This window comes from Cyprinodon tularosa, unplaced genomic scaffold, assembly GCF_016077235.1.
Source record: "Cyprinodon tularosa strain WSP-4 unplaced genomic scaffold, ASM1607723v1 ctg392, whole genome shotgun sequence".
In the NCBI taxonomy this organism is placed as follows: domain Eukaryota; kingdom Metazoa; phylum Chordata; class Actinopteri; order Cyprinodontiformes; family Cyprinodontidae; genus Cyprinodon; species Cyprinodon tularosa.
Window position 1 is genome coordinate 556,295 of NW_024039110.1, and position 25,992 is coordinate 582,286.

General features: G+C 39.3%; 2 protein-coding genes and 1 long non-coding RNA gene across 4 annotated transcripts in view; 1 reads left to right on the forward strand and 2 right to left on the reverse strand.

Moving 5' to 3' along the window:
- LOC119791477 lies at positions 1-3,103 on the reverse strand. Its single transcript, XR_005281865.1, has 3 exons — positions 2,122-3,103; positions 1,603-1,782; positions 1-617 (listed from the first exon to the last, which is right to left on the reverse strand). It is a non-coding gene; the product is annotated as an uncharacterized LOC119791477 (long non-coding RNA).
- si:ch211-283g2.1 (sodium- and chloride-dependent GABA transporter ine) lies at positions 1,489-14,762 on the forward strand. Of its 2 annotated transcripts, none has more exons than XM_038297604.1 (13): positions 1,489-1,799; positions 2,137-2,271; positions 2,432-2,548; positions 6,302-6,434; positions 6,713-6,847; positions 6,923-7,026; positions 7,104-7,228; positions 7,348-7,460; positions 9,696-9,836; positions 9,910-10,009; positions 10,090-10,190; positions 10,283-10,450; positions 14,046-14,762. In XM_038297604.1, exons 1-13 carry the CDS (start codon positions 1,699-1,701, stop codon positions 14,190-14,192), a joined length of 1,620 nt encoding a protein of 539 aa, XP_038153532.1. In that variant the 5' UTR covers positions 1,489-1,698; the 3' UTR covers positions 14,193-14,762. The 2 variants fall into 2 exon arrangements, with proteins under 2 accessions (XP_038153532.1, XP_038153530.1); XM_038297602.1 differs by having other exon boundaries at positions 1,492-1,799; positions 2,344-2,548.
- The window catches only part of dhrs11a (dehydrogenase/reductase (SDR family) member 11a), a 35,095-nt gene continuing 23,861 nt past the window's right edge, over positions 14,759-25,992 (reverse strand). The window contains exons 2-7 of the mRNA XM_038297605.1: positions 22,530-22,739; positions 17,691-17,785; positions 16,161-16,290; positions 15,924-16,016; positions 15,784-15,849; positions 14,759-15,688 (exon numbers count right to left, since the gene is read on the reverse strand). Coding sequence (XP_038153533.1) covers positions 15,647-15,688; positions 15,784-15,849; positions 15,924-16,016; positions 16,161-16,290; positions 17,691-17,785; positions 22,530-22,739 — 636 coding nt within the window. The 3' untranslated portion in view covers positions 14,759-15,646. The remainder of the gene's footprint in view (positions 15,689-15,783; positions 15,850-15,923; positions 16,017-16,160; positions 16,291-17,690; positions 17,786-22,529; positions 22,740-25,992) is intronic.

Below are 25,992 nucleotides of genomic sequence, written 5' to 3' on the forward strand. Positions count from 1 at the left end.
TCATTCTGCTTCATTCGGTCTCTATTCTCCCACTGCAGAATTTATTCAATCTCTAATTGTATAGTCTCTCTGCTTTTTCTCACCATAGTAGGTTCATCTGGTCTGTTCCTGTTTGGCTGTGACTCCGTCCTGGAGAGAAATATCAGCTGTGCTGCTGCCATCAACACCTTTGTTTATATATGTTGGAGATTGGGCGTGCTTCAGTGGCACACTGGTTAACATGCACAACACATGTATGGAGGCCTTAGTCCTCGACGTGGTTCTAATCTGGCTTTTAGTCCTTTGCTGGATGTCTCTCCCTCTCTCTTGCACCCCTTTTTAGTCAGACTACTGTACCATAAGGGGTCACTAGTGCTGAAGAGAAAAAAAATAATAATAAAAACATGTTGGAGCTCAGCCTGTTTTTCAGTTTAGTCCTATTTCTCTGGCTGTGACTAACTGTATTTGCTCTCATTCATCCTCTGACAGGGGAGCCGGCTCGGAGCTCGTCTGCCTGGCTGTGTGTTTCCTTGACAGCGGCGTCTGTGGAACTTGTCAACAGTTGCCTTTTGTATCTCTGCTTCTTTCTGGATGTCTGCTTCTGTCTCCTTGAATCCCAGTCAGTTCTTTGGGAACCCCTGCACCAAAATTATGGCCATTTGAATTAATTGAAGAGTAGATTTTATTTATTATATTCAAGTACATAATAAAGATTTATTACATACAGACTGACATTTTGAAAGGATATCATATCAGTTAAAACATTTACAGAAATGCAGGCTTAGTGAGAAGAATATTTGTAATTGCAGATTGAAAATAGGTTAGAACCATATCATATAAAGTGGCCACCATTTATTTTGCTATTGAGTGTGATGAAAAAAAAATGTTGTAATTGAAATATGGAGATTGTAGCATACAGGATTGCAGGGTTGCTTGTCACCAAATGAAACGAGGGTTCACTTTTTAGGTGGGAGAAATAATGAACATCATAATAAACAAAAAGGAAAAGATTTGGAAGCGTTTTGTCCCAGTTAGAATTTAGCATTGAGTCTTCACAGTTTGTGAGACTGGTAAAGTGTCTGGACAGACTCTTGCCAAACATTGAATGCTGAAATTTAATCAAACAGTGGTTACACTAGGTAGTAGTTTAAGGGTTTCAACACTTATCTTTTTTTTTTTCAAGTTAAATGCAATTTAAAAAATTTGTTAAATATAGCCGAAAAACACTCTAAAATTATTTTTCCCTGGATTCCAGAGCCTCTGTCCAATACCAGCCTTTGAATAGCCGTTCCTCATGTGTGAAATGGTTAAACTGTCTTTAGGGTATAAAAAAAAACATATCTAGAGGATCAAAACCATGTTTTGCTCACATTCTGTGTGAATATGTGCAACAAAAAGTCAACTTTTTTTTTTTTTGATAAAAAAAGGTTGATTTCTACAAAAAGGCAGCTCATTTTGATTAAAAACTGCAGAGCTCATAGCTTCATACCACCTCTTAACTTTGACCAGCCTCTTCCTCCATAAGAGCCTTGGAGGTGCCACATACTGGAGTGTTTGTGGTAGGCTAATCATTAAGGATAATAAAAAAGGCAGGTTATATCACCCCAGAGCCACTTAAATCACCTTCAAGCTCTCCATTGAGTTCTGGCCCAAACGAGCAGCCGTGGCGAGTAAGAAGGACAGCATGGACCAGCAGGAGCAGGAGCCCAGCAGACCGACATGGAGCCGGCAGATAGAGTTCACCCTGGCAGGAATCGGCTGTGCAGTGGGTCTGGGGAACGTTTGGAGGTTCCCCTATCTCTGCTACAGGAGTGGAGGAGGTGAGAAAACAGACTGCAAAACAGAATCCTAACTCCCTTGATACACATTTACTACATAAAGCAGGGGCAAAGTTTAACCACTCTTTTTTTTTTTTTTTTTGAGTGTTTCTGCCTTGTTTCTATTGATCTTAAAATGAGCTAACTGTGTGCTAGAGTAAGTGTGATAAACTCATCTCAAGCCTTTAATTGTAAAACAATCGTCTTGAAAGAGGGTGATTATTTTACAACAATAAAGATATGATATTTTATAGAGCTTAACCTCGCCTGACTGTTACTTTGAGGCTGACTTTAGCAAAAGTTAAAGATTAAAGCTTTGACTCACCGTTCTGTCTGCCAGGTGCCTTTCTGGTGCCCTATCTGTTCATGCTGGCGGTGTTGGGGATCCCTCTGCTCTACATGGAGCTGACTGTGGGCCAGTATACCAGGAGAGGCCCTGTTCATGCCCTGGCCACTGTTTGCCCACTATTAAAAGGTACTTTGCCCTCCTTTTTCCCCATAGTCGGTAAAAAAAAAGAAGATGTCAGTGATTTTTGTCTCACCTCAGGGGTTGGCATGGCATCTGTGGCCATCTCCTTCATCATGTGCACCTACTACAACGTGGTGATCACCTGGGCCTTGTATTACCTCTTTAGCTCCTTCCAGGCGCCTCTTCCATGGCAGAGCTGCAACAACACCTGGAACACCCCCAACTGCACAGACCAGGCCACCAACAGCAGCTACTCGTCCACAGCCAGCCAAGAGTTCTTCAAGTACGTCCAAGTATAATCTCATTTTACCAGGAATCACTCGTCCCCATAGTAATCAAGCCAATCTTGCTAGTGAGTTTATTGCAGGACTAAAGAACAACCCACCAGCTTCCAGTAGGTTTGCATGAGCTTAAACTGTAGCGAACGTGCCAGGAATGTAGGAGTATTCCGAATAGACGTAGAAGAGAGACTTAAAAAAAAAAACAAGTTATCCAAGTCGTGTGAGAGATATCAGTTATATTGAAGGTCAGTGATAAGGACCTGACAGATATAATATCTCAGGGGAAGTGTGAAAAAAGCTAAGTCATTTTTAACCTTTAGCACCGACAATTAAATCTACAATATTTACATGTTTCAGACTGATCTTTGTATCTCACTCACAACTGAAACAATAGAGCAGATATTTTTTTTTCCTACAAATTCCTTCATAGATCGCTCCGTACAGAAACAAGGCTGCACAGATTATGAGTACATAAACATCAGTGATTTTTAATAACAGCCATGCAGAGCAAACTAGATGGTTATTCCTCATATTTTAATTCTCTGCATAGCCACCATTATTTATCTGTTAAGAGAGCTTAAACAACCCTTCCTGAGTTGAAACGTAAAAAAATATATACCGCTTAATTGTATGATTTTGTTAATATGAATTTAACATTCAAAAGTTCACTGAGCTCCAATTACGGTAGGTGTTTTCTAAAGAAATTTTAGCTGAAAACCTGTTGCACATGGATGGTACACAGACGAGTAAATCCATGTCAGAGCTTTTCCTAATTTCAAGACATGGTAGTTTTTATGCCTCATGCTTCTTCTGTCCTTCATTTCTCCCTGCTGCTCCTTTGAAATCCAAATGACGCATTACCCCTGTTAAGATCCAGATCAGGCACAGAGGAGTAAAAGATTGAAAAAGCAGCAATAAAGAGTAAAGAAAGCCTGGGGAACCGCTGATTAAGAGCAGCACGACACTGAAAGATAAGAAATAAATTAGGTCAGCCTAATGCTTTTCAACAGGACTCTGTGTTCTTACAGTTTGTTAGGATACTTTAAAAGGCACATTTAGTATCTTTTGAATAGCTAATGTAAAAAGCTAGAAAAATAGCATAAAAAAACTGGTTTTAGGCACAACTGTCAGGCAAACTGCTCAGCATGCAAAACAAGAAAACACTGATATTTTCAGCCGACCTCCAGCACTGTGTGGGGAAACAAAGTGATGCAGGTAGAGGTGTGCAAACGCCCTGCAAATACATTAATCAGAGATGGCAAAAGTACTCACTTTCCGTACTTGAGTAAAAGTACAGATACTTGTGTTAAAAAATACTCTGGTAAAAGTGGAAGTACTGATTAAACTTCTTTACTCAAGTAAAAGTAACAAAGTACAGGCTTGTAAATTTACTTAAAGTATAAAAGTAAAAGTAGAAACCACTTTTTTCATGCCGTTGCCTACATTTTAAATGGATGTCTGCCAATAGGACTAGATCTCCATTGTGTTCATTTTCAATCATCTCGTCGTCCATTCTACTATGCTAACGCCACCGCCACCAAGCTGCAATGATTTGCCGCGAATGAATACCGCCGAATCTGTCGATTCATCTTGTAGTGGTGCGTCAAATGCAACGTAGATTCCCATCCAATTAGACTGAATTTGGTATTGATGACGTGAAAAATAATAACGGTAACTCCATTGAAATGATTCAAAACTAAAGTAATGAGCCAATTTTTTAAAATGTAAGGAGTAGAAAGTACAGATATTTGTGTAAAAATGTAAGGAGTAGAAGTAAAAAGTCGCCATAAAAATAAGTAGTAAAGTAAAGTAAAAATATCAGAAAAATCTACTTGAGTACAGTAACGAAGTATTTGTACTTCGTTACTTCCCATCTCTGACATTAATGCATCCAGTCACTCTACCACTAATCTGTTAGGGTCATGGGGGAAAGGCTGGGTACGCCCAGAACCCCATCTCACAAAGCATTTAGTGGCAATACTTTTTGTTTTGTTGAGTTTTTGCGACACAAGTGGTTCATTTTATCGACAGAAGGCTGACAGGAAAGGGGGTATGAGAGAGGAGGAGAGACATGCAGCAAAGGACCACAGGTCGGATTAGAACTACATCAAGGACTAAGGCCTCCGTACCTGTGTCGTGCACGTTAACAACTGTGCCACCGAAGCACCCCCATTTTCCAACATATATAAACAAAGGTGTTGATGGCAGCAGCACAGCTGATATTTCTCTCCAGGACGGAGTCACAGCCAAACAGGAACAGACCAGATGAACCTACTATGATGAGAAAAAGCAGAGAGAGCAGAATGTTAGAGATTGAATAAATTCTGCAGTGGGAGAATAGAGACCGAATGAAGCAGATTGATGAAAAAGGGGTCCCTATGTCCTCCAGCAGTCTAAGCCTATAGCAGCAGAACTATAGAAATAGCTCAGGATAACCTGAGCCACTCTAACTATAAGCTTTATCAAGAAGGAAAGTTTTAAGCCTAACCTTAAAAGTAGACAGGGTTTCTGCCTCACGGACTTAAACTAGTAGTTGGTTCCACAGGAGAGGAGCCTGATAACTAAAAGATTTGCCTCCCATTCTACTTTTAATAACACTTGGAACCAATGGTAAACCTGCAGATTTAGAGCGAAGTGCTCTGTTAGGAACATAAGGAACAATCGGATCTCTGATATAAGATGGAGCTTGGCCATTTAAGGCTTTATAAGTGAGAAGGAGGATTTTAAATCATATAGTATCAAATGTTAAAAAAAAAGAAGAAGAAAGAAATGACCTTGTGAAACAATCAGGGTTGGAGGAATCCTGTGTATTTCCTACTTTTTAAGCTGAGATCTGCAGAAGAAAGTGTTGGAAATGATGTCTCCTTTTCTGGAAGAACCTGTTTAAGTTGACTTGGAAAGTTGTTTTTTTAATGCGGCTAAAGAGCTAATGGGCAGACATCCTTTCTTTAGTCATTTTTATCCATTTTGTACTGTTGAGAATACAACAGGCCCACAGGATGATGCAGCCATTAAGACAATCATGCCTAACATCCTTAAGAGATAACTTATTGAACTGAAGTCTTTGTCTCCTCTGACCATAAATCTGTTCTTTTATCTCTACTTGTCCATTTTTAGACCTTTAGATTTAATTTCAGCCTGGATCATCAAGGTTTATGTGGGGGTCTTGAGGACCAAAATGCAGAAATGAGGAGGCAGAGATGAGTTTTTCTGATTTTATTAGATTCCACAGGAAACTGAGGCAAAAATCCAGGAACGAAAATAAGAAACCAAAAATCAGGAGACGTCAGGGAGAAACAACACATGGGAAGGGAGCCAGATACGAAGCAACAAATGAACAAGAAACCAGCAGAGAGGAACAGCAGAGGTGGTGTATATATGGGGAACAGAACATAGGATTGGCTAATAAGCTGATATAGAGCAGGTGTGAGAAGAACTAACTAGAAGGGAGCCAAAGGGAAAAGAAACAGGCACAAGGGGGCAACAGAGAGTAACTCAAGAACACAACACTGTTAGAAAACAACTACAAAGATACAAAATTACAAATAAATGAATAATAAATCTAAACAAAGGGCAGAACTCTAGATATTTGGATTATTTAGACGAATGCTTACAGAATCCACTTTTTTATTAAATTTACAGTGAACTAAAACACATTTAAAGGGTTTGGATATTATTTTACATTAAGGATTTTATAAGCTTGACAGGATGACCTTTTTTAATAGAAAAGTATTGCTGTTTCCCTGCTTCTAAAGTTATAGGATGCTCGACCAGACTAGTGGAGTAGAGGAAGCAGGAACGCTGCGCTGGGAGCTTTTCCTTATCCTCATCCTGGCTTGGATCCTCATCTATCTTTGCATCTTTAAAGGGGTGAAGTCAACAGGCAAGGTGGGTTAAAGTATTGATGACCACAGCTGGAGACAAGAAATTATCCTGCTGTTTAGGATTGCCTTCGACTGTTTTTAATGTTCTTTTTTGTTTCTGCATTTTTATTTTTTATTTTTTCGTTTATTTTTTCCTACTTGCTTTGATTTTGTTTTATTTTCCTATATTTTAATCATGTAAAGCACTTTGCATTGTCTTTATACTGAATTGTGTTTTACAAATAAATTTGCCTTGCCTTGCCTTGTTAGTTTTTTTATTAAACCCTTTTCTTCTGTGTGCAGGTGGTGTACTTCACCGCTCTGTTCCCCTATGTCATCCTCATTGCCCTGCTGATCAATAACGTGCAGCTTCCAGGTGCATCGGATGGGATAGCTTTCTTCATCGTGCCTGAGTGGGAAAAACTGCGCTCTGTAGAGGTGAGAGTGGGAATGGTATGAAGCCCAGCTGGTGCTCCATTGTCGTTGTGAGACATGTTTCGGCTTGTTTTAAAGGTGTGGGTGAACGCTGCGGCTCAAATCTTCAACTCCATTGGGATTGGCTTTGGCTCCCTGCTGGCCATGTCCAGCTACAACTCCTTCAACAACAACGTGCTGAAGTAAGACCAATGTTGCATATTGATAAGTAACGGTAGAGTTAGAAGAAAAGCTGAGGAACGTGCTCTCTGCTCCACAGGGACACACTGTTCATATCCATCACCAACTCCCTGACCAGCATCCTGGCAGGATTCGTCATTTTCTCTGCCTTCGGGTATATGTCTTATCTGCAGGGTATTCCTGTCAGCCAGCTGGCAGTGGATGGTAATAAAACATTACCTTTGTATTATATTTCTTTAATCACATTTATTACATGAATGAAATGGTTATTTGTTCCATGTTTCATGTTTCGGGTAATCATTGATCTTCTTGGGTCTTCCCAGGTCCAGGATTAGTTTACGTGGTTTACCCACAAGCCTTTGCCAACATGCCGGTGTCTCAGCTCTGGGCGGTTCTGTTTTTCTTCATGCTGCTGTGCCTGGGCCTGGACAGTGAGGTAGTGAAACTAGCTGCTCTGGGGAAGTATTCACATTTTGTCACAAAACATCCACCAAGGGGAAGAAAAACCTGATATTGTTTTTTGAATTTTGCATTCCTTAGAAGTGTGAAGAGTGAGGGGATATTCAGCCCAACCATCTTTCAGTGCCACTATAGCAGCGGTGGAAGGTTCTGGAATACGTTTCCACCTGCATTGCTCATGCTGAGGCTCATATTTCTGCTCTTTCTTGGAAAATAGCTCAAACCGAATCAAACGCCACAATAACATTTATATAAAAATACAATTTGGAAATTGCTCAAAATTCCCGTTTGAATTAAGGTGAAGACTTTGACTAGGCCATTTTAACACGATGTGAATCATTCTATTATAGCTATATAGGGCTGTATTTTGGGGGTTCATTCTCAATATTTCACATTACTTTTAGGTCATAAAAAGTGTAATTTAACAAGAATTTCTGTAGAGAATCAGATTAAGATCCAGAAATGACAGATTATTTGCTCTATCCTATAAATCTGTAATTAGGAATTGTGACTACAAGTTAAAGCTATAATTGCACAGTAAATTAGGCTGATGATCCGTTGAATTATGTGATTTGTTGGAAGGATCCATTCCCTGCAAAAACTATCCATTTAACCAAGTCTTACAATCTTAGATCGAGCCAAAAATGTTTTTCTGATCTTGTTTTGAGATTGATATACAAATCAAGAGCAAATTTAGTTGGATCATAGATTAGAATAGAATAGAATAGAATAGAATAGAATAGAATAGAATAGAATAGAAAACCTCTGTGGTTTTACAGCAGCATTACAGCAAAAGAGGTTACACAAATGTAGACCTTAAAAGAGTACAAAAATAACAAAATAAGTGGCAGAGTTAAAAAGAAATAAACAAATTAAAATAGCGTACAGTGTTTTTATAAATATTAATACTGTGCAGTCATCTGAAGAGTAAATTATGAATATACAGCTGCTGACATTTTTTACAGTAGTAGATAGCAGCAACACCAGAGATGTGCAAAATGAAAGCAGCATGTTAGTTAAGTGAATAAGACAGAAACTGTGCAAAAATCAGCATGAATATAACAACCTATTGAGGTTGTTGCGAACATTGATGATTATGAGTGATTCCACTTCAAAATAAATGCAATAATCTGCCAGTGCAGTAAGACAATTACAACTGGTAGAACGTCTTATTTTGAGAATATGTATCATAATTCCTTTCATTATTAAATCAATGGGGAAGTATAGGAAGCTATTATATCATTGTGTACTAGGATTTTAAATCATGACACATTTGGCTGGAAGGGGAAATCCATCTCAGTCTCTGTCTTTAACAGCCCCTAACAGATTCCATTCAGTATTCCCATCACCAGCTTTCCCATATCTGCTAAAGGCAGGGATTCCCACAGCATGATGCTGCCTCCACCGTTCAAGGAATGAATAAACAGATAATTGGATGTACAGTAATGGACGAGGTTAACCTTCTGTCCCACATAGTCTTTTCCTAAATGCCTAAATTTTATATTTGGTCTCATTTGATCAGAACACATTATTCTCCATAGTTGCTGCTGTGTTTAAGCTGTGCATCTCTGCAGCTCCTGCAGAGTAATAGACAGCCTCTTGGCTGCTGCTCTGATCAAAGATGACATTACCAGGCCTGTTATTTTAGGTGGACAGCCGTGTTTTAGTAGGTTTGCGGCAGAGCTAGTCTTTATTCCTTTTCACACCAAGGATTAAGCAGAGCTCTGCGAGATGTGAAACTAAGAACTTTAGGTAATGTTTTTATCACCTAATGCTGCTTTAAAACTTCTCCATATCATTTTCTGACCTATCTGCTGTGTTCTTTGGTCTTTATTATGTTAAATGTTCTCTAAAAACACTTCTAAGGCCTTTAATAACTCATTTAAAAAGGACTTAGGTTGCAGGTTATTTTACTTCGATGATCCCTTTTCACTAAAACTGTTTTTGTTTTGTCAGATAAAATCAGCAAAAAAGATATTTTGTATTTTTGGTTGTAATGTGACAAATATGCTGATGAAGGTTCTCAGTCATCCAGGTTATAGTCATTCCGTAAAAATTAAAAAAAAATTCAAATCTTGGAAACCAAGTCCAGTGGAAATTTTTTAATTTTTACGGAATAATGTGACAAAATGCAGAGGAATTTAATTGTTTCTCCCAATGGAAATACAAAACAGGTATAAACGTTCTGATTAATCCCTTTTTTTTGCGGCAGTTTGCGATGGTAGAGGTGATGGTGACCAGTTTCATGGATGAATTCTACCACCAAGTGCTGAGGATTTTCAAGAGGAAGGAGTTTTTCGTTCTTGTACTCTGCGGTGTGGCCCTTCTGTTAGGGATCCCATGTGTCATGCAGGTGAATCTCACAGCTTAGCAGTTTTTAACCAAACGACCAGAGCGGAGATCCTCAACTGTTTTTCTTATTCCAGGTAGGAATCTATGTCTTCCAGCTGATGGACCATTACACTGCCATTGTGTCCATCATGTTCCTTGCTTTTTTTGAGATTATAGCCATCTGCTGGAGCTACGGTGAGCTTAAGTTGCTTTTCAGCTTATTTTTTTATTTGGTTTTAACATTGTAGACGTTTTACTATATTTTCTTTGCTCAGGTGTAAAGAGACTCTCAAGCAACCTGGAAGAGATGACAGGAGGACGACCAAACATCTTCTTCAGGTTGTGCTGGCTCATAGTTGATCCCGTGCTCATCACAGTAGGTTTACAGTAAAAACAGAAAAAAAAAGAAATTCTCTGAATTTTATGGTTCCTTTACTTTCTTTACTAACCCTGGTCTCTTTGCTCCAGGTCATCCTGATCTTCTCCATCATCCAGTTCAAGCCGGCTCGCTATGGGAACTACGTCTTCCCTCCCTGGGCTCAGGGTGTGGGCTGGATCATCGCCCTGGCCTCCATCATCTGGATACCTTTAGGGGCCATTCACACTTTGTGGGTGCTACCTGGCTCGCTAACAGAGGTAACTGACATAACTTCAGACTTAAAAACAGAAATGCTTGTTTCTAATTTGAGTACATTTAAAGCTACAGTGTGTAATAATTACAGGGATATAAAGTCAGAAATTTAATATATTATACATAACTATGTTATTTATCATCACCTATGAGCTCAGCCTTTTAACCATAATATTTGCGTTGCCTTAGAATTCGTTATTTATAATTACATAGGAGCGGGTCTCGCAGCCATGGAGGCAGACATCTTTGCGCTACGGCAAGCGCAGAGGCAACAAACTAGCGATTGCGAGATTTCCCATTACGCTCGAAAATAACTACGGCAAGTTGAGAGAGATGAACTGAGACGGTACTGAACAGTAGATGGCAGTATTATGCCTGAGAAGCGTTTAGTCTGCCTGAAACCAAAGAAGAAGAAGAAGCAGGTATACTGCGCCTCAGTAACAAGAAAGGTGAACAAGGTGGCAGGCCTGAGTGACTTTGCAAACTGTTTGGCACTGTGTGGCCAAACATCAGACGAATGGAGGATCATGCCTACTCTGTATCACAACGAAAAGCGGTGGAAACCGAACCCCCGTCATCTAAGAAGCGGAAACACGACGAGAATAAACGCAAGAGTGACAAGAAACGGCAAAAAACACGGATCAACATTGGCACGGCATTTACACGATGGAAGTCACTGATGGAGGAAAAAGGTTTTCAAAGTGACGCTCAAGTTGCCAGTTTTCTCTTGGACAGGTAATTAATCCTACACACAATTGTCTAATATCGCTGCAGTTTTTGGAGTACAGGATGCTCAGACCTGTCTAAAACAATAACATGCTGCGTGATGATGCTGTTACTCTCCAGTATACTTATTCAGCAACGTCCCTGACGTTTCACAGGTAATGATTCAGTAATTTTCTGTAAAATAATTTTCTGGATATATACCTCGGTTACTTCTCTCCGGCTCCTTTGGAGATCTTCAAGCCTTTCTTCCTCTGCTCTCACCCCGCTGGCTCCCCTCCCTGCCTGGCCCTGGCTGCACGCCCACCCCGGCCTCTCTGCCCTCTCCCTCTTCCTCGCCCTCTTCCTCTCCCTCTTCCTCGCCCTCTTTCTCTCCCTCTTCCTCGCCTTGTAACCCCCGTGCCACAAACAAGACTTGGACTCTGTAAACGGGGAATATATATTCTTCCAGCGAACACAATCTCGCTGTTAAACTAATGACTACAATTACTTCGTCTGTTTATATCACCATGCAAAGCAGCTCACCAAAACGTCACAACGATGTAGAAAAAATAACGGGTATATTTATTATCTAAAGTCTACATGAAATCTATACCCTACACAGACTAATGAAATACTATCTGTAAAATTATCTATGTAAACAAACCTCATCACTTGAGAAGGTAGGTGATGTGGACGTCGTGGAAGACATTTTGTCCCTTAACGCTCGCCGTACTGTTGGGGGGGAGAAGCGGTGGGGGGAGACGTTCATGTTGCTGCAGTCTGCAGTCTGGACGTTAGATGTCGCTGAAAATTACACACTGTAGCTTTAAATAAGAATGTTTTTTTTTTTTTTACAGTATCATCAGTAAGTACTGATCTTTGTAAAACGTCCCTTAGCACATAGGGCATCAATGTTTGGGCTCCAGGCCTATAGAGAGAAGGTTCATGTTTAGATTTCTTTTCTTCTCTTCACCTTTTCTGCAGAATTTAGTTCTGGGGACTTAGATGGTCGTAGAAAACCACTGAGATGTATGTGGGGCAAAATATCTTTGCTTATTTGGCTCAATGTGTGGATCAAATTCTGCTTAAAGATGATCCACCTTAAATTTAGGTGAAGTTCTTTCTAAATCGTTTGGTATTTTAAAAAGCTAACGATGGTAAAAACCAGGGATGCATAACACAGCCGTCAAAAAAGTAAAACCTGGTGGATATTTACATCCATTGTTTATTTCCATCTAGTTCCTGTTTTTGTTCCTGGAAGGAGGGGAGTCATGAGACAGAAATGCAGAACATGATCGTGGGTTTTTAACTGAATTATAAAAGCAATGTTAGCTCTCAGGTCTGTTTTTCAGTGTTCAAATACTAGATAGAAAAACATTGTTTAATATCAACCATTAAGGTTATATGAATATTATAAAATACAGATCTGTTTAAAGAGACAGCCCAGAGCATGACACATCCACTACATTTAAGAGTCAACATAAATGGCTTTTCCTGTGTATTTATTATTTGGTTCAGAACAGACCCACCCAGTCTTTGTGGATAAAGCACTTGATCTTTATTGCGTCCTCCAACTCAACATGTTTAACTTTGTGGTTTGGGAACAGAAAAGGTGTTTTTTTTTTTTGTTATCTCCCCCTAAGCAACTGGTTGGTATTTATAACACATCTAATGGTTGTTTTGGAGACTTTTTTAATAAGAGCTTCCCAAACTTTTCTACCTGTGATCCCAAAAATAACAAAACAAAAGACTTGGGACCACCTTAGAATACTCATTCACTTAATTAATTATATCAATTTCTAAATACACATTTCATTATTTAAATTATCATTTAAATTTTTTGCAATTGTATTTATTGAGACATTTAATCATAGAATCGCGCATTTTACAATTAAACGGTATATTAATTTGAATGTTTTAGATAAATAAATGTTACATCTACTTAAATTATGGTACTATTCTTTTATTTCATAGGACATTTATATTTATGTATTTAATTATATATTTTGACCCTTTATATATATCTCAGGTATCACATCCCAATGATTGTGAAAAAAAATCTCGTGACCCCACCTTTACAATCCAAAGAGCCATATTTGACCTCAGTCCAGCTAATAAAAAAGCAACAAACATTACCTTTAAAAAAAAAGAAAAAAAAAAAAAGAAAAATATAGCGTATTTATGTGGGGGAGTGTTGGCCTTGTGGTTAGAGCAGTGCCCTTGTGCTTTGAGAAGGTTGCAAGTACCCGGTTTGATCCCCACAGCCTGCACTCTGGGTCCCTTAGCAAAGACATTTAACCTTTAATCAATAAAGTTCAATGATAATTTACATTTAATATACATCCACCAAGGGAATATTTGTCCTTGTTAAAGAGTTAACTTGCCATTTAAAGTTTTAGGTTTTAAAATGAAGAAAAATATCTGGCAATAAGTGAAAGAATACATCTCCAAAGGGTTTCTGAAATATGTGGAAAATCATGTAAAGAAAAAAAAAACTGTTATATTTAGAGTCATTTCATTTTGGAAATTCAATGCTACTGTTCACTAAAGAAAATGCTAACCAGCATTTCTTAATATACATCCATTTTTGAGATCTGCTGGTTCTTCATCATTTTTAGCCAAAGTGATGAAGAGTAATTGTTAAGTGTCTAAAGAGACACAGGTTGCAGACCTCTACCATATGTGGTTTTGATCCCTCAGGGGTCCCGACCCCTACTTTGGGAACCCTTGGTCTAAATAAACTTAATAGTTAATTTGTAATAAAAATTTTCAGTGTTAGATTTTTCCACTGCAAGGAAATATTAGTTTATTTTAAAGGGGTTTATATAAGTCGTTACCAGCAAAGTGTTTTTTTCATAACCTAAAATTTATTTTATGGCTGCTTATCCTTTCCAGAAACTGAAGCTGTCGATCACACCGTATGCTCTGAATAAGACTAAAGGTCTGTATAATGAGAGGGGAGGAGGAAACAGAGAACCGTCCATCTCCATCATCAGCTCCAGCACTGACCCCCAGAAATCTCCCCTGGAGACAAACTTCTGACCAGCTTGGTGTTTTGCTCAAAATGCTCCTCCACCTCCTGGCATGAGATAAACTCCAGCTAATCATTAATCCATGTCTTCTCTGTAAATAAAACGGAAGCATTTTACAACCATTAGAACCATGATCGGATGAATTTGTTTATTCTTATTCAGCTTCTGCTGCATGAAAGCTACCAGTTATTTTAACCTAATAATTAAATATTTTTCTTTTAATTTAGTTTATTTTCCTTTCATGCTATTTACCATACCTGCACCACTGCAAACCTATAAGCGGGAGAAGATGGATGGATGGTGTGTTTACCATCACACACCCATAGAACTGGCCTTATTTATTGACTTTACTTTGCACGTGTGCACCATCTTCTGGTCAAATCTGCTCAACACAGTAAAGCAGCAGTTTATTTTAGCACTGTTGAACATTTACAAGCCAGGGTAGAACTGTCATGATCTTGTTGCTGCTGACTCATCTATTAGGTCAAATACAACGGGGAACTGCAGATTAAACCTACTGGTCATGCGACTCTCATGTAAGACATAATGAAAAATAAATTTGAAAAAACTTGTGACCAAAGTCCAGTTTGTTTATTTTTCTTTCAATTATACACTTAAAAAAACAGACATTACACAAAGCATGGACAACATGTGGGAAACAGTATTTATTTTAGTGTATTCCGTACATGAGAAAATTCCAACAGGATGCATGTGCACAGTTGGGTTCCTTCTCTGCACACCAAAGTGCAGAACATGAGCAAATAGATGGACCGTTAAAAAAACAAAACCCAGAGTGTGCAAGAAAACAAAGGTATGTCTTCCTAAATGTACCCTGAACACCTGTAAGGAGTGGTCGGATCCAAACGAGGGTAACTGAATGTGTTTGTGAGATGAGTTAAACATGGAGTGGGACGGACAGACCGTCTCTGGTTACTCACAGAAAGCATGACATTAGCACTGTCTAAGATTACTTTGTGTAAGACCACAGTTAGATTTGTAATTAAAAGTCAGATTCTTTATTTTTTAAAAAGGAAAACATTTTTCCTATAAACAGCAATTGTTATTGTTTTAATTAAAATTCCAAAAGATATACCATGTAACCTAGATAAACAAAACAAAGAAACAAAACAAAATGTGCAATCAATGACGTTTTCCCTCTGAGGTGGCAGCCGTGCAGATGGCCACACAGCGCAGCAGCAACTCTGTCCCGATTTGTTCCTACTTCGGTTTTAAAGTCGGTTCAGCTCAGGACCGAGACCAGCAGCTGTTCAGTAGTATTTTATTTTTTTTTGTAGTGGTTTACAGAGTCCATGCATGTTTTTTCCCTGCACAGCCTCTTTAAGGCTCCAGCTCTTCATGGTTAAGCTCCTGTAGACTCAGACACACACCCACGCCCTCTCTCCTAACCCACATGGCCAGCAGAGGTCGCTAAGGAGCTGTGGTGGCTGCCGTCCATCATCACTGCTATGATATCTGCTCCACTGGTCTCATCTGCACATCTCCAATCTATTGGAAGAAAGGGAAAACATGAGCAAGGTGAATGGAGAACTAGCGGGACAAAAGTAAAGGGAAAATAAAGAACAGCTAACAGAGAAACGTACCTGAACATGAGGAGGGGCACTGAGGACATACGTGACTGCACTGGCTACATCCTCTGCTTTCAAGCACTAAAAAAAAAAAGCGTTGTCGTTTAGACCGTTCACATTACTTATTGGTGTGAAAAAAATGCACAAATGATCACCTTTATACTCTCGTAGACAGCAGCTGCTTTCTCTGGATCACTGTTGTGATGTCGGAAGGCAAACTCCGTCTCAACTATACCAGGAGATATACACTGCAGGGACAGATGAACTGTTATTCCTCATGTTCACTCCTCCTTTCCTGATCTACTTTCCTTGCCAAGGCTGCATACGCCCTCGGTATTACGTCGACAGGGAGAGTTACGTGATCTTAACTCCAACAGTGGCAGCTCACTCACCGTGGCTCTTATGTGAGTCTTTTCTTCCCGAAGCTCCTGCCGTATCCCCTCAGTTAAAGCGGTCACGGCAAATTTAGTGGCACAGTAGAAATGCTCGTCAGCGCTGGGCACAAGTCGGTGCCCGCCCATGCTGGAGGGGGTAGAGAGAGGGGAAAACAGGAGAACCAAGAGAGAGAATAATTATATTTCACACCTTCACCTAAGTTCAAGAACAAATTACCGTAAAAATAGTTCATATGTTTTAAAACCTTTAATGTATTAACTGCTTCACTTACAAACTTAAACATCCTAATAAAGCTAAAGTAAGACACTAAAAATGGTAAAAACTGCAGTTGCAGAGGGGTGGTAATAAAAAAAATGTATGAATGCTAGGATAAAATAAGGCTAGCAAACAGAATAATAAGACTAAAGTAAAATACTAATGCCAAGGACAAAAGTGTGATAATCACTGAAAATAGAGTGAAGAAAAATAGCAGATGCACTGCAGACATAAAATATGCCACAAACATATATATAATGCAAAAATGCAAACCAAAGGCAAAGAAAAATGGATGCAAAATTGCTGCAAGTAGGAAAATGAACTGCAAAATAAAATAAGCTGAAAACTAGTTCTACATAACAGAAGTGCTCCAGTCCACCAGGGGGAGACAATCACCGACTACATGGGACCAAACTAAAGACAATACTGCTAATTAACGTCTATTGACCCTTTGTGTAGAAATAAACAAGATTTTTCTCCAGGAGGCAGTCAAAGGGAAGAAAGATGTTTTCCTGAGCTTCCCAGCTACATCTCTATTAAGGGTTCAGTCCCATGTGAGTGGACGGTTGACTCCCCCTAGTGGTCCGGAGCACATGTCATGCAAAACTAGTTTGGAGATTTTTTTAAATCCTAGTTATTTTGTGACTTAAAGGATTTTTCTTTGCATGTGTTTCATGTATTTCTCTATTTTTTGGGGTTTGCAGGACTTTTTTGTTCGGTAAACCTCTGAACCATCATATCAAACATTCTTATCAAGCGCTGTTGTAGAAACCTATTTCCTACTCGCTCATTTTCTTTTCAGTTTTTCATTTTTCATTCATTTTTACACCTGCATTTCTGAAAAAAAATTAACATCGAGGCAATAAAACCTTAGAAAATACAAGAAACAGTTTTCGAATGATGATTTGACCAAGTAGACAACCTGATGTGGAAACGTAGCTCCCGTCCTGGTTGAAACATAATCTATGCATCATTAAAGACTCCAGAGTTAGATTTGAACTAGTTATTAGGTTTATAAAGCATTCGATTTTTTTTTTCTAAATGAACAAGTTGGTTTTGAACTGCTGTTCCATTAACAAATGAAATTATTTCAAATTTGCTCAGGTTGTTTCAGCCTGATATCAACAATTTAAAGTCACGACAAATCTGTAAGAAATACGTTTGCACAGGACTGTAAGCAAAACACATTTAAACTTTATTTTTGGATTAAAACAACTTTAAACTGCTGTTTAGTTCTCGGACTGGTTTAAAGGATTTTTGAACAAACATACCTGTTAATATTGATGATGTGGCCGTCATCCACATTCCTCTCTTTCATTGATTTGTAGGCCTCGCGGGTGCAGATGGATAAGGCCAAGACATTCACCTGCAGTCAAAGCAACACATTCATCAGCTACTGTCTTCTAGTATTTCATTGTGAAATGATGACAAACATTTGTGCAAAATTAGAAAGACCTGTGCACTTCTATCAAGTCCTCCTTTGTAAATAAGGTAGATATGGTTCTCTTTACAGGTACCGACCAAATTCAGTCGGTCCTACGAATTACCCATTTAGGTCAAATCAGATAGTACCCGTTTTGGTATCTGAAGCATCATTGTTGAAAAGAGGGAGTTGAAACCATTTTTCCAGGCTGAAATTAACACATTGCATGAACAAGCGATTGATGACATCAGTAGCTGCTTCTGCTGCAAACAGAGCTAACAGAATTAAGCGCAACAAGGGTGCACAATATTTAACAACCCCCGATCTAATGCTACAGTTCCTGCATTTGGCACCTTTAGCAGCCAGCAACATAGAAGATGCATTTTCATATGTTTGAAGTGATGTTGGGATGGGACCAAACACCTCCTTACAATAAATATTTAAAAAAATACGTTGTTTTGTGAAATGTTAACGGTACTCATCGCTATTTGCTGAGAAATTTTTTTTGTTACTGCGTTTACAGCAGCATCTCCTAAAACTTTGCACGTTTTAACTGATTCTTCAAAACATCTCCAGCTAAGACAGACTGCCAATGCTAAGATTCAACTGGAAGTAGGTCGTCTCTACAAACTGAACGACAGCCAGCTGATATTAACAGTTTTTTTTTAAATTGGCACCAACTGATTCATTGGCCCATTCAGCAGCCAGGCCTTAAGATCACATGGAGCGCTTGGGTTACGGCTCCTACCATTTTTTGTTCGATTCATTAATAAATGTATTTTTTTTTTCCCCCAAATTGAGACTTGTGTTGAAATAATGGACATCGGCCTTAAAAAGCAAACAAAAAGTATCAGATTATCTGCAGTGCTGACTGTGACCGAGATAATCTAACATATTAAAATGCTTTATTCCAAACTAGGGCTGAGACAATTAATCGGGATTAATCAATTACTGAAATAATCGTCAGATATTTTAGTAATCAATTAATCATTACCTGGAATGTACAGACTTTAAAACATTACTTTAGCTGACATAGCAACCCACCGTGAGCACCAATTATACCAAATAAAAAAAATATAGATATGTAAACATTTTGCATTTAAGATTAAAAAAAACTTTTTTGTCTGTCAATATCCAGATCTTCAACAGAAGATCAAAAGTTTTAGTTTCACTTGGTTTAACATAAAAAAATCTTAATGTAACCTTTTGCTATCCGATTATTAATAAAAATAAAAAAATTGACCGATTATCCATTTGCTTAATAATCGTTAGTTGCAGCATCTAAACTTCTATCATAACCCTGGTTGTGCGTTTAAAGTTATTTTCCAGCTGGAAGTTAAACCTCATATCTTTTAAGATAATTGTGTATTTAGCTCTACGGAAAAGCCTCCCCACAGCATGATGCTGCCACTGCCATTCTTCTCTAAGGGAGGGTGCTTTTCTTTACCCACATGGCTTTTTGCATCTAGACTAAAAAATTATATTTTTGGCCTTGTTTGAAAAGGACAGACTGTTCCACAGGTTTGCATTGTTCCTTGTGGGAAACATCCACTTTAACATCACATGAGTATCGTTCAGGATCGGCCATTTCCTTCAGACAAACAGGTAAAGAGAAAACCGTTTCACTTTCACCTTCCAGGTATGTTACCTGAAGTTAGCCTTTTAGATAAGATGCATTGAAGACATAGCTGGGATATTTTTGAAAGGCACAGTAATGTATGCAGGTGATTCATGTTCACTCAGCCATGGCGATAAACTCTGTGAACCGGCTGTACCTGTCCAGCCTCTGTCTATTAAGCTTTTCGCACACGGTGACATTGACAGACATCAGTGTGCCGCCACCGTAATGGTAACACAAGGTCAGCGTACAGATTAAACACAGGCTAAAAATACACCACTATGGACTTTTGTGGAGGCTGCCATGACAACAGATGAGAGAGCGTCACAAATGCTGGACCATGGAGACAAAGAATCAGAGCCGGGAAGGTGGGGGGATCTTTGGTGGTCAAGTGCTCAGTGAATCAAAATGAAGAGTCCTGGCCAGAAGAAATACTGCTGGCTTTCATTAGTTTGCTGTGGCAGAGCCACTGAAGCGGCCTGTGTGTGTCGGCTTCCACAGAACCAGATTTCTCTAACATCGAAAAGTCTACACACTAGGGATGTAAGCAAATAATCATCTTAGGATCCCATGTCAATTAATGGTTTTAGATTAAAAATTGCTCCATTGGATTAATTAATACCATCCACTTAAGGCGTTTCTTTCGTCAACATGAGGGCGCCACTCTTCATTCCTAAGGGGAGCCTCACTGGTATAAGCAAGAGAAGTAATGCCACATAGGTCGGTAGTTGGCAGTAGTCATTACCTGATCTGTACCATTTGTTCTTCTGCAACCAGAAATTCATCCAGGTCACCATAAATAATGTAATTCCGTCACTGAAATGACCTATTTATATCTTTAAATGACCAAAGAATGCTAAGATAGACATGATTAATGACTGAGAATTGGATGCATTTTACATTCCCTCCATTATATAGACTTAGACTTCTTTTATTGTCATTGCACAAAAAAACACAAGGTGAATCTTGACAACGAAATGTCGATTTCTTGGCTACCAGTGTAACAGAGCTAAGACCTTATTCCTGCACAATAAATATATTTTCTATAACTAAGAGGTAAGAGCTAGCTATATACAGGGTAAAAGAAGTATATATATATACATATATATTGCACTGAGTTATTGCAAGAAGTTACATTAATAAATATTGCACTTCCGGTTAGGCAAAAACAGCATTCATCTGGTAACACAGAATTGCTGCTCGGTAGGAATGCTGCAAGACCAGACATCAATTTGCAAAACTTTTCTGGAGTGAGGATAATTAGCGCAGCCTGGAAAGCAGCTGTAAAACTGATAGGGCAGCATACAGCTGAGCTGCACTTACTGAACACTGCCTGATGTGATCTGAGGATTTTTTTGGCAAACCATACTAAGAAAGAAGTGTCAAGGATCAACGAGCTTGTATCTTACTGCACACACGAAAAGATACTATATATGTTCGAGGAAAACATGCAATCTTTGAAATAATCTGGGGCCACTTCATAGACATTCTGCCCTCTCTGGACCCAGCTGTCTATGTTGGAGTGAGCCTTTCTGGACCGGCTTCAAATTAGCGCTTTGCAGGTTCTTCTTATATAACTTCCTTAATTATGTACCTTAATATGAGTAGTGTGTTGAATTATAAGAATATGAATGTGAATGTCAGATGGATGGGTTGTGTACAGAAATGAGAGGATATTGAGAACCATTCAAGAAAGGAGGGTGGGGAGTGGGAGGGGAAAAGTTTGTTATTTTTTGTTTTGTTGTTTTCTTTTGGTGTTAAAAATCAAAAATCATCTTCCTTGTATGTTGTGTCTGTAAGACTATGTAGCAATAAGATTTATTTTTTTTTTTTTTATAAAATACAACTTTCAGTATAACTGTAAACTCTTGCGATACATCATAAATATCCTGTAAAAGCTTCTGTTAATAAAACAAATCTTAAAAAAAATAAAAGAAAGAGTCAGAATTTGCTAAAGAAGGGTCTTATCTGTTATAGATGGAAGGGAGATGAGATTTCTACACGTTTTAGTGGCTCCAGTATAAACAAAATATAAAAAAGAAAATGCTGTCACCAGATGAATGAGGCTCACCACTTAATAGACCCTCCTCACTTATTGTAAGCAATGAAAAACCAAAAACAAGTAAGATTATGTTTATTTTAATATATAATAGAATCTCCACCAGAGACCACTTAATGGTTTCTTTGAATTATCTCCTAAAAAACATAATTCAGAAATGTTAATCTATTGCAAAAAAGAATAATTAAAATGCGTCACTACAGATTCTAAGGTTGAAATATTCAATCAGGTAGGTTCTTCAATTCCTTAACTCATCTGATGTGTCTGATTTTGTTCAGCACCGTCTGTGCTGTCAGTTTATGCACCAAGGTTCCCTTGTTACGTCAAGAGTGGAAGCAAATCGCAAAAATAGTCTAAAAGTGTTTTTTTTTAGCCATGTTTCTAATTTTTTGAAGAGTCAAACAGTCTTACTTTTATTAACATATATGTGAATTTGTAATGAGAACAGGATTTCAAAAACACTTTAGATTATCACATAAATTGAACTGTACTGTGTTCCAAAGAGGATGAGATGATAGAAAAGTGAAGGGCCTCACTGAACATTTGTAACATGATGGTTACACTACATTTCAGAGATTTTATTAACATTGTTTTTTTCAGTAACGTAATAGGTTATATCTTATAAATGTTGTCTTATAAATGTCTTATAAGTGTTTCATGTGTAAGAAAACATTTTTTTGTTATTTGAGTCAATTTAATAAAGCTGGCACAAAAAAAGTCTTAAAATATACGTATATATGATGTCTGTTTTTGTTAAATTCAGCAGGTTGTGAAGTCATATTTTGCCGTTTATGACATGAAATATCCTCTTGATCCGAGGAAAATCTCAGGTATTTTAAGAAGATGGCCGCTTATCAGTGAATTGTCAGCCGCTCGATAAGATCAATCAACTTCATTAATTTATAACTTGCATCTCTGCTACAATAGCAGCCCTTTCATTCACTACAGCCGAGCATTTCCAACCCTCCCTCTGCCTACTGGTTCTATAATGTGCTTCCACGTTCACTTACATCTATCATGTTTCTCCAGCCCTCTGTCTTTCCGGACAGCAAGGGTTCATTGTGAGCCAGCCCGGCGTTGTTGATGCACACGTCCACCCCTTTGTGAAGCGTTTTGATGGCTGAGAACATGGACAGGATCTCCTCTTCGTTGGCCAGGTCACATTTGTAGGGGATCAGCGTGCCGCTGTAGCCGGCACTCTGACATTCGGCCGCCAGTTTCTGAAACACACAAAGTTGGAGTCCGGTGAGCTTGTGATTCAGGAGGTGAAACTAAAATCAAGGTCAGAGCTGGAAAACATTAACTTACACCAGCATAATAAAAACGCCCCACCCTCTCAGGCACAGAGAAAACAGAGATCAGATAAAATGGACCCGACATCGCCTGAGTGCCACACCACAAAGCTTTTTACTGCTTCTGATAAAACCATTTATGACCCACAGTCATACTAACAGGTATGCCCGTCAGGTCCTCACAGACCGAGTTAAACTCCCTTCTCTTTAAATACTAAAACCAGAACTCCAGGTGTAAAACCAGCAGACTGCTGATGGGGTCAGACAGGCCGCTTTCTTTTCAGGTCAGCATCACCGTGATCCAGCCTGACACAGATCCTGGAGTGAGGCACAGCTGCCTCCATCACCTGACGTCTCGCGCTGTGTGCCAGGTAGACAGGAGGCAGCGTGGGCGATGAAGGCGGAGCTGGTGGCCCACAGAAATGATGAGCAGCAGTTCAACAGACTGCCTGTGCAAACATTTAGCCCACTGAAAGAAATCATCCAGGAAATAATCCATTTAAACCTCAATCTGTCTGTGCCTCCACTATGAAGAGGATTTAAGGTTAACCATTTCCTGTATCTGTTAAATCCTAAATATGAAGATATCAGAGAGAAAAAGATGGAGGAAAAGAGGCATCGAGACACTCTGACTCTTCATTCAGACTTCTACCTTTAGACATGGGGTCAGACATCCAACAGGAAGCTGGACGGATTATTGCAGTTATCTTCTGTGGCTGATAGGATGGACATCTCCAAATGCAGAAAATATATGATTTATTTGAATACAGAGTAAGATTTACTGATAGGGTAAAGACTGAATTATTTAATGCAAAATCACAAAGCAAAGATGTTACATTTTTCAGTTGAATATACAGAACTACCCTGAAAACAACAGCTTTTCAAGCTCAGGTCTGAATGACTATTTCTGAAGCCTTTATCAAAACCTGGCTGATCAACAAAAACACTGACGCTTAGTGTAAATCTATGCAGACTGCAAATGTGATTCGTATTCATTCAATAACAGAATTCAGAAGTGAGCAGAATAACATTATGAACAATGAAGGCATACAGCCTGTCTTCCAGAAATCTTTTCTTAACCTCTGGCTTTTAAATACATTTTAAAAGCAATGCTGCTCAAAAACAACAGAAACTTTAAAATATCTTCATAATCTTTTAATGTTTGCTTCCAAATAATAGTAAAATCCTGACCAAGAGTAATGCTAAATACTAACACCCAGTTTAACTCAAACTGGTAAAGATTGTTTACAATACAGAGGCTATTAAAGGCCATCATTTTAATGTATAAATAAATTAAAGGAGCAATAAAAACTTTACCACTAGGTGGGGCCATTGAGCACTTGGCTGTAGGCTAAAACAAGAAGTGTGTAAAGCGATGCTTTGACCCATTTTGGCAGAAGATTATCTTTTTTATAGGTTTTTATGGCACTAGTGGCTTGTTTTTTCGAATGTAGACTGAAAGGAAAGGGGGTATGAGAGAGAGGGAGAGGCATGCAGGAAGGGACCACAGGCTGGATTGGAACCCGGGTCGTCTGCTTCGAGGACCGTACATGGGTCGTGCACGCTAACCACTGTGCCACTTGCACTCACTGTATTCACTCTTGTTAAATCTTTAAGGGGCTGAACTAAAGATACACCGAAAATTTGCAGAAGAAAAGTGCATTTTCGGTTTTCAGCCGATAGACATTTAACACAGAAAAAAAAAAAAAAACAAACACAGCCGAAACTTTTGATGACGCGACAAGCTAGGCTCGTGAGACCATCCTGATCTCGCAAGCTTTCAAGGTTTCACTCGCAAATCAGTCTGGAGACTCTCCGTTAAAGAAAGCGTTCACCAAACGAACCGTTCACCAAACGAACATCCAATCAGTGTTGGCTTTGAGGCGGGTTGAGGTGTGACGCAACGAGAAGCGCGACAGTTCAGTCTAAAGAACATGACGGCTTCAGCCGATGAAACTAGCGTTAGCATGTAGTATTTCTTCACTGAAAGAAGAGCAAAACACTGCTCTGGAGGCTTTTCTCAGAGGAAAAGATGTTTTTGCTCTTCACCCGACTGGTTTCGGCAAGAGTTTGATCTATCAATTGGCTTGTGGTTGTGTTTCCGTCGTCGCTCTGTTAGTACGTCATATGCTTCGTTGATCTGATTGGTTCCTTTGGCCCGTTTATCACCAACATAGGCCAATCAGCTAACCAGTATTTTCGCCCCTTCCCAAAATTACCTCAACGGAAGGTTTCCAGATGGATATGCGGAGCAAATCCATCTGGCGGAGTCAGGTTAGCGACAAGCAGCACATTAGGCTTAAGGGGGAACAAGCATTTAAGTAAACAGCACAGCCGGCGTTTAAACGCTGCACATCTGTCTCACTGCGCGCTCAGGTAAGTGGCACAAAATCCTATACAAATACAAACACCCCCAGAAATGTTTGGAAAAGCGCAAGAAAGTTTGTCAGTGATTCTGCAGAGGTGAAGGGTTAAGAGGGGATTTTACTTCTGCAACCGTACACATCAAATGTAGCTTGGGTCTGGCTGCGAACCAGTTTTGCTGGTATGTTTCTGCACCGCCGGTCTGGAATTTCTAGGGATGCACAGCAGTTTTTCCGCCAAAGAGCAAGGGGGAACCTATTCGAGAACTCGCAAGAACTTCGGCAGATGGTCACAAGAACTTAGACATTGAAGAGAGACAGGTTCTGTCAGTGGAGTTGGCAAAAAGACCGATTAACCTTTAGTCGTAGTTGTCCATTGCTGTTGTTCCTCGGTTTTTGAAAATGGCGCGCCCCGGCACCGATCGAGAAGGACGAACACAGAGACAGCCTGAAAGGCATACCAAGGACCAATCACAGCTGCTTTTTGTCTGCAAACTTCCGCTTGAGGTCTGCGCGTGTTTGCAACCGTCCAACGCGTAGTCAGGATTTTTTTTAGGTGCACGAAAACGGTTGTCCCTGATATTGCTTGTCAGACACAAGACCTGTATTGCAATCTGGAAAGAATATTTCGGGACGAGACAAAACAACCAATCACAGCCAGAGGAGCGTCTGATGGAGTGTCAATCACAGCTCACACACGCTGAATCCCGCCCCCTCCCTCTCACCGCTGAACCTGCCGCTGCCGCCCGGCTGCTGCAGTCAGGAGCACGCGAGTGGAAGTCATGGCGGAGCGACAGCCACCAGCGAAACAGAAACTG

Excerpts from the sequence above, each read along its gene's own strand:
- si:ch211-283g2.1 (XM_038297602.1), top strand. The coding sequence starts at position 1,664 with ATGGACCAGCAGGAGCAGGAGCCCAGCAGACCGACATGGAGCCGGCAG. Across the intron at positions 6,435-6,712 it reads GGGTGAAGTCAACAGGCAAG|GTGGTGTACTTCACCGCTCT; the intron begins GTGGGTTAAAGT and ends TTCTGTGTGCAG. Across the intron at positions 9,837-9,909 it reads GGATCCCATGTGTCATGCAG|GTAGGAATCTATGTCTTCCA; the intron begins GTGAATCTCACA and ends TTCTTATTCCAG.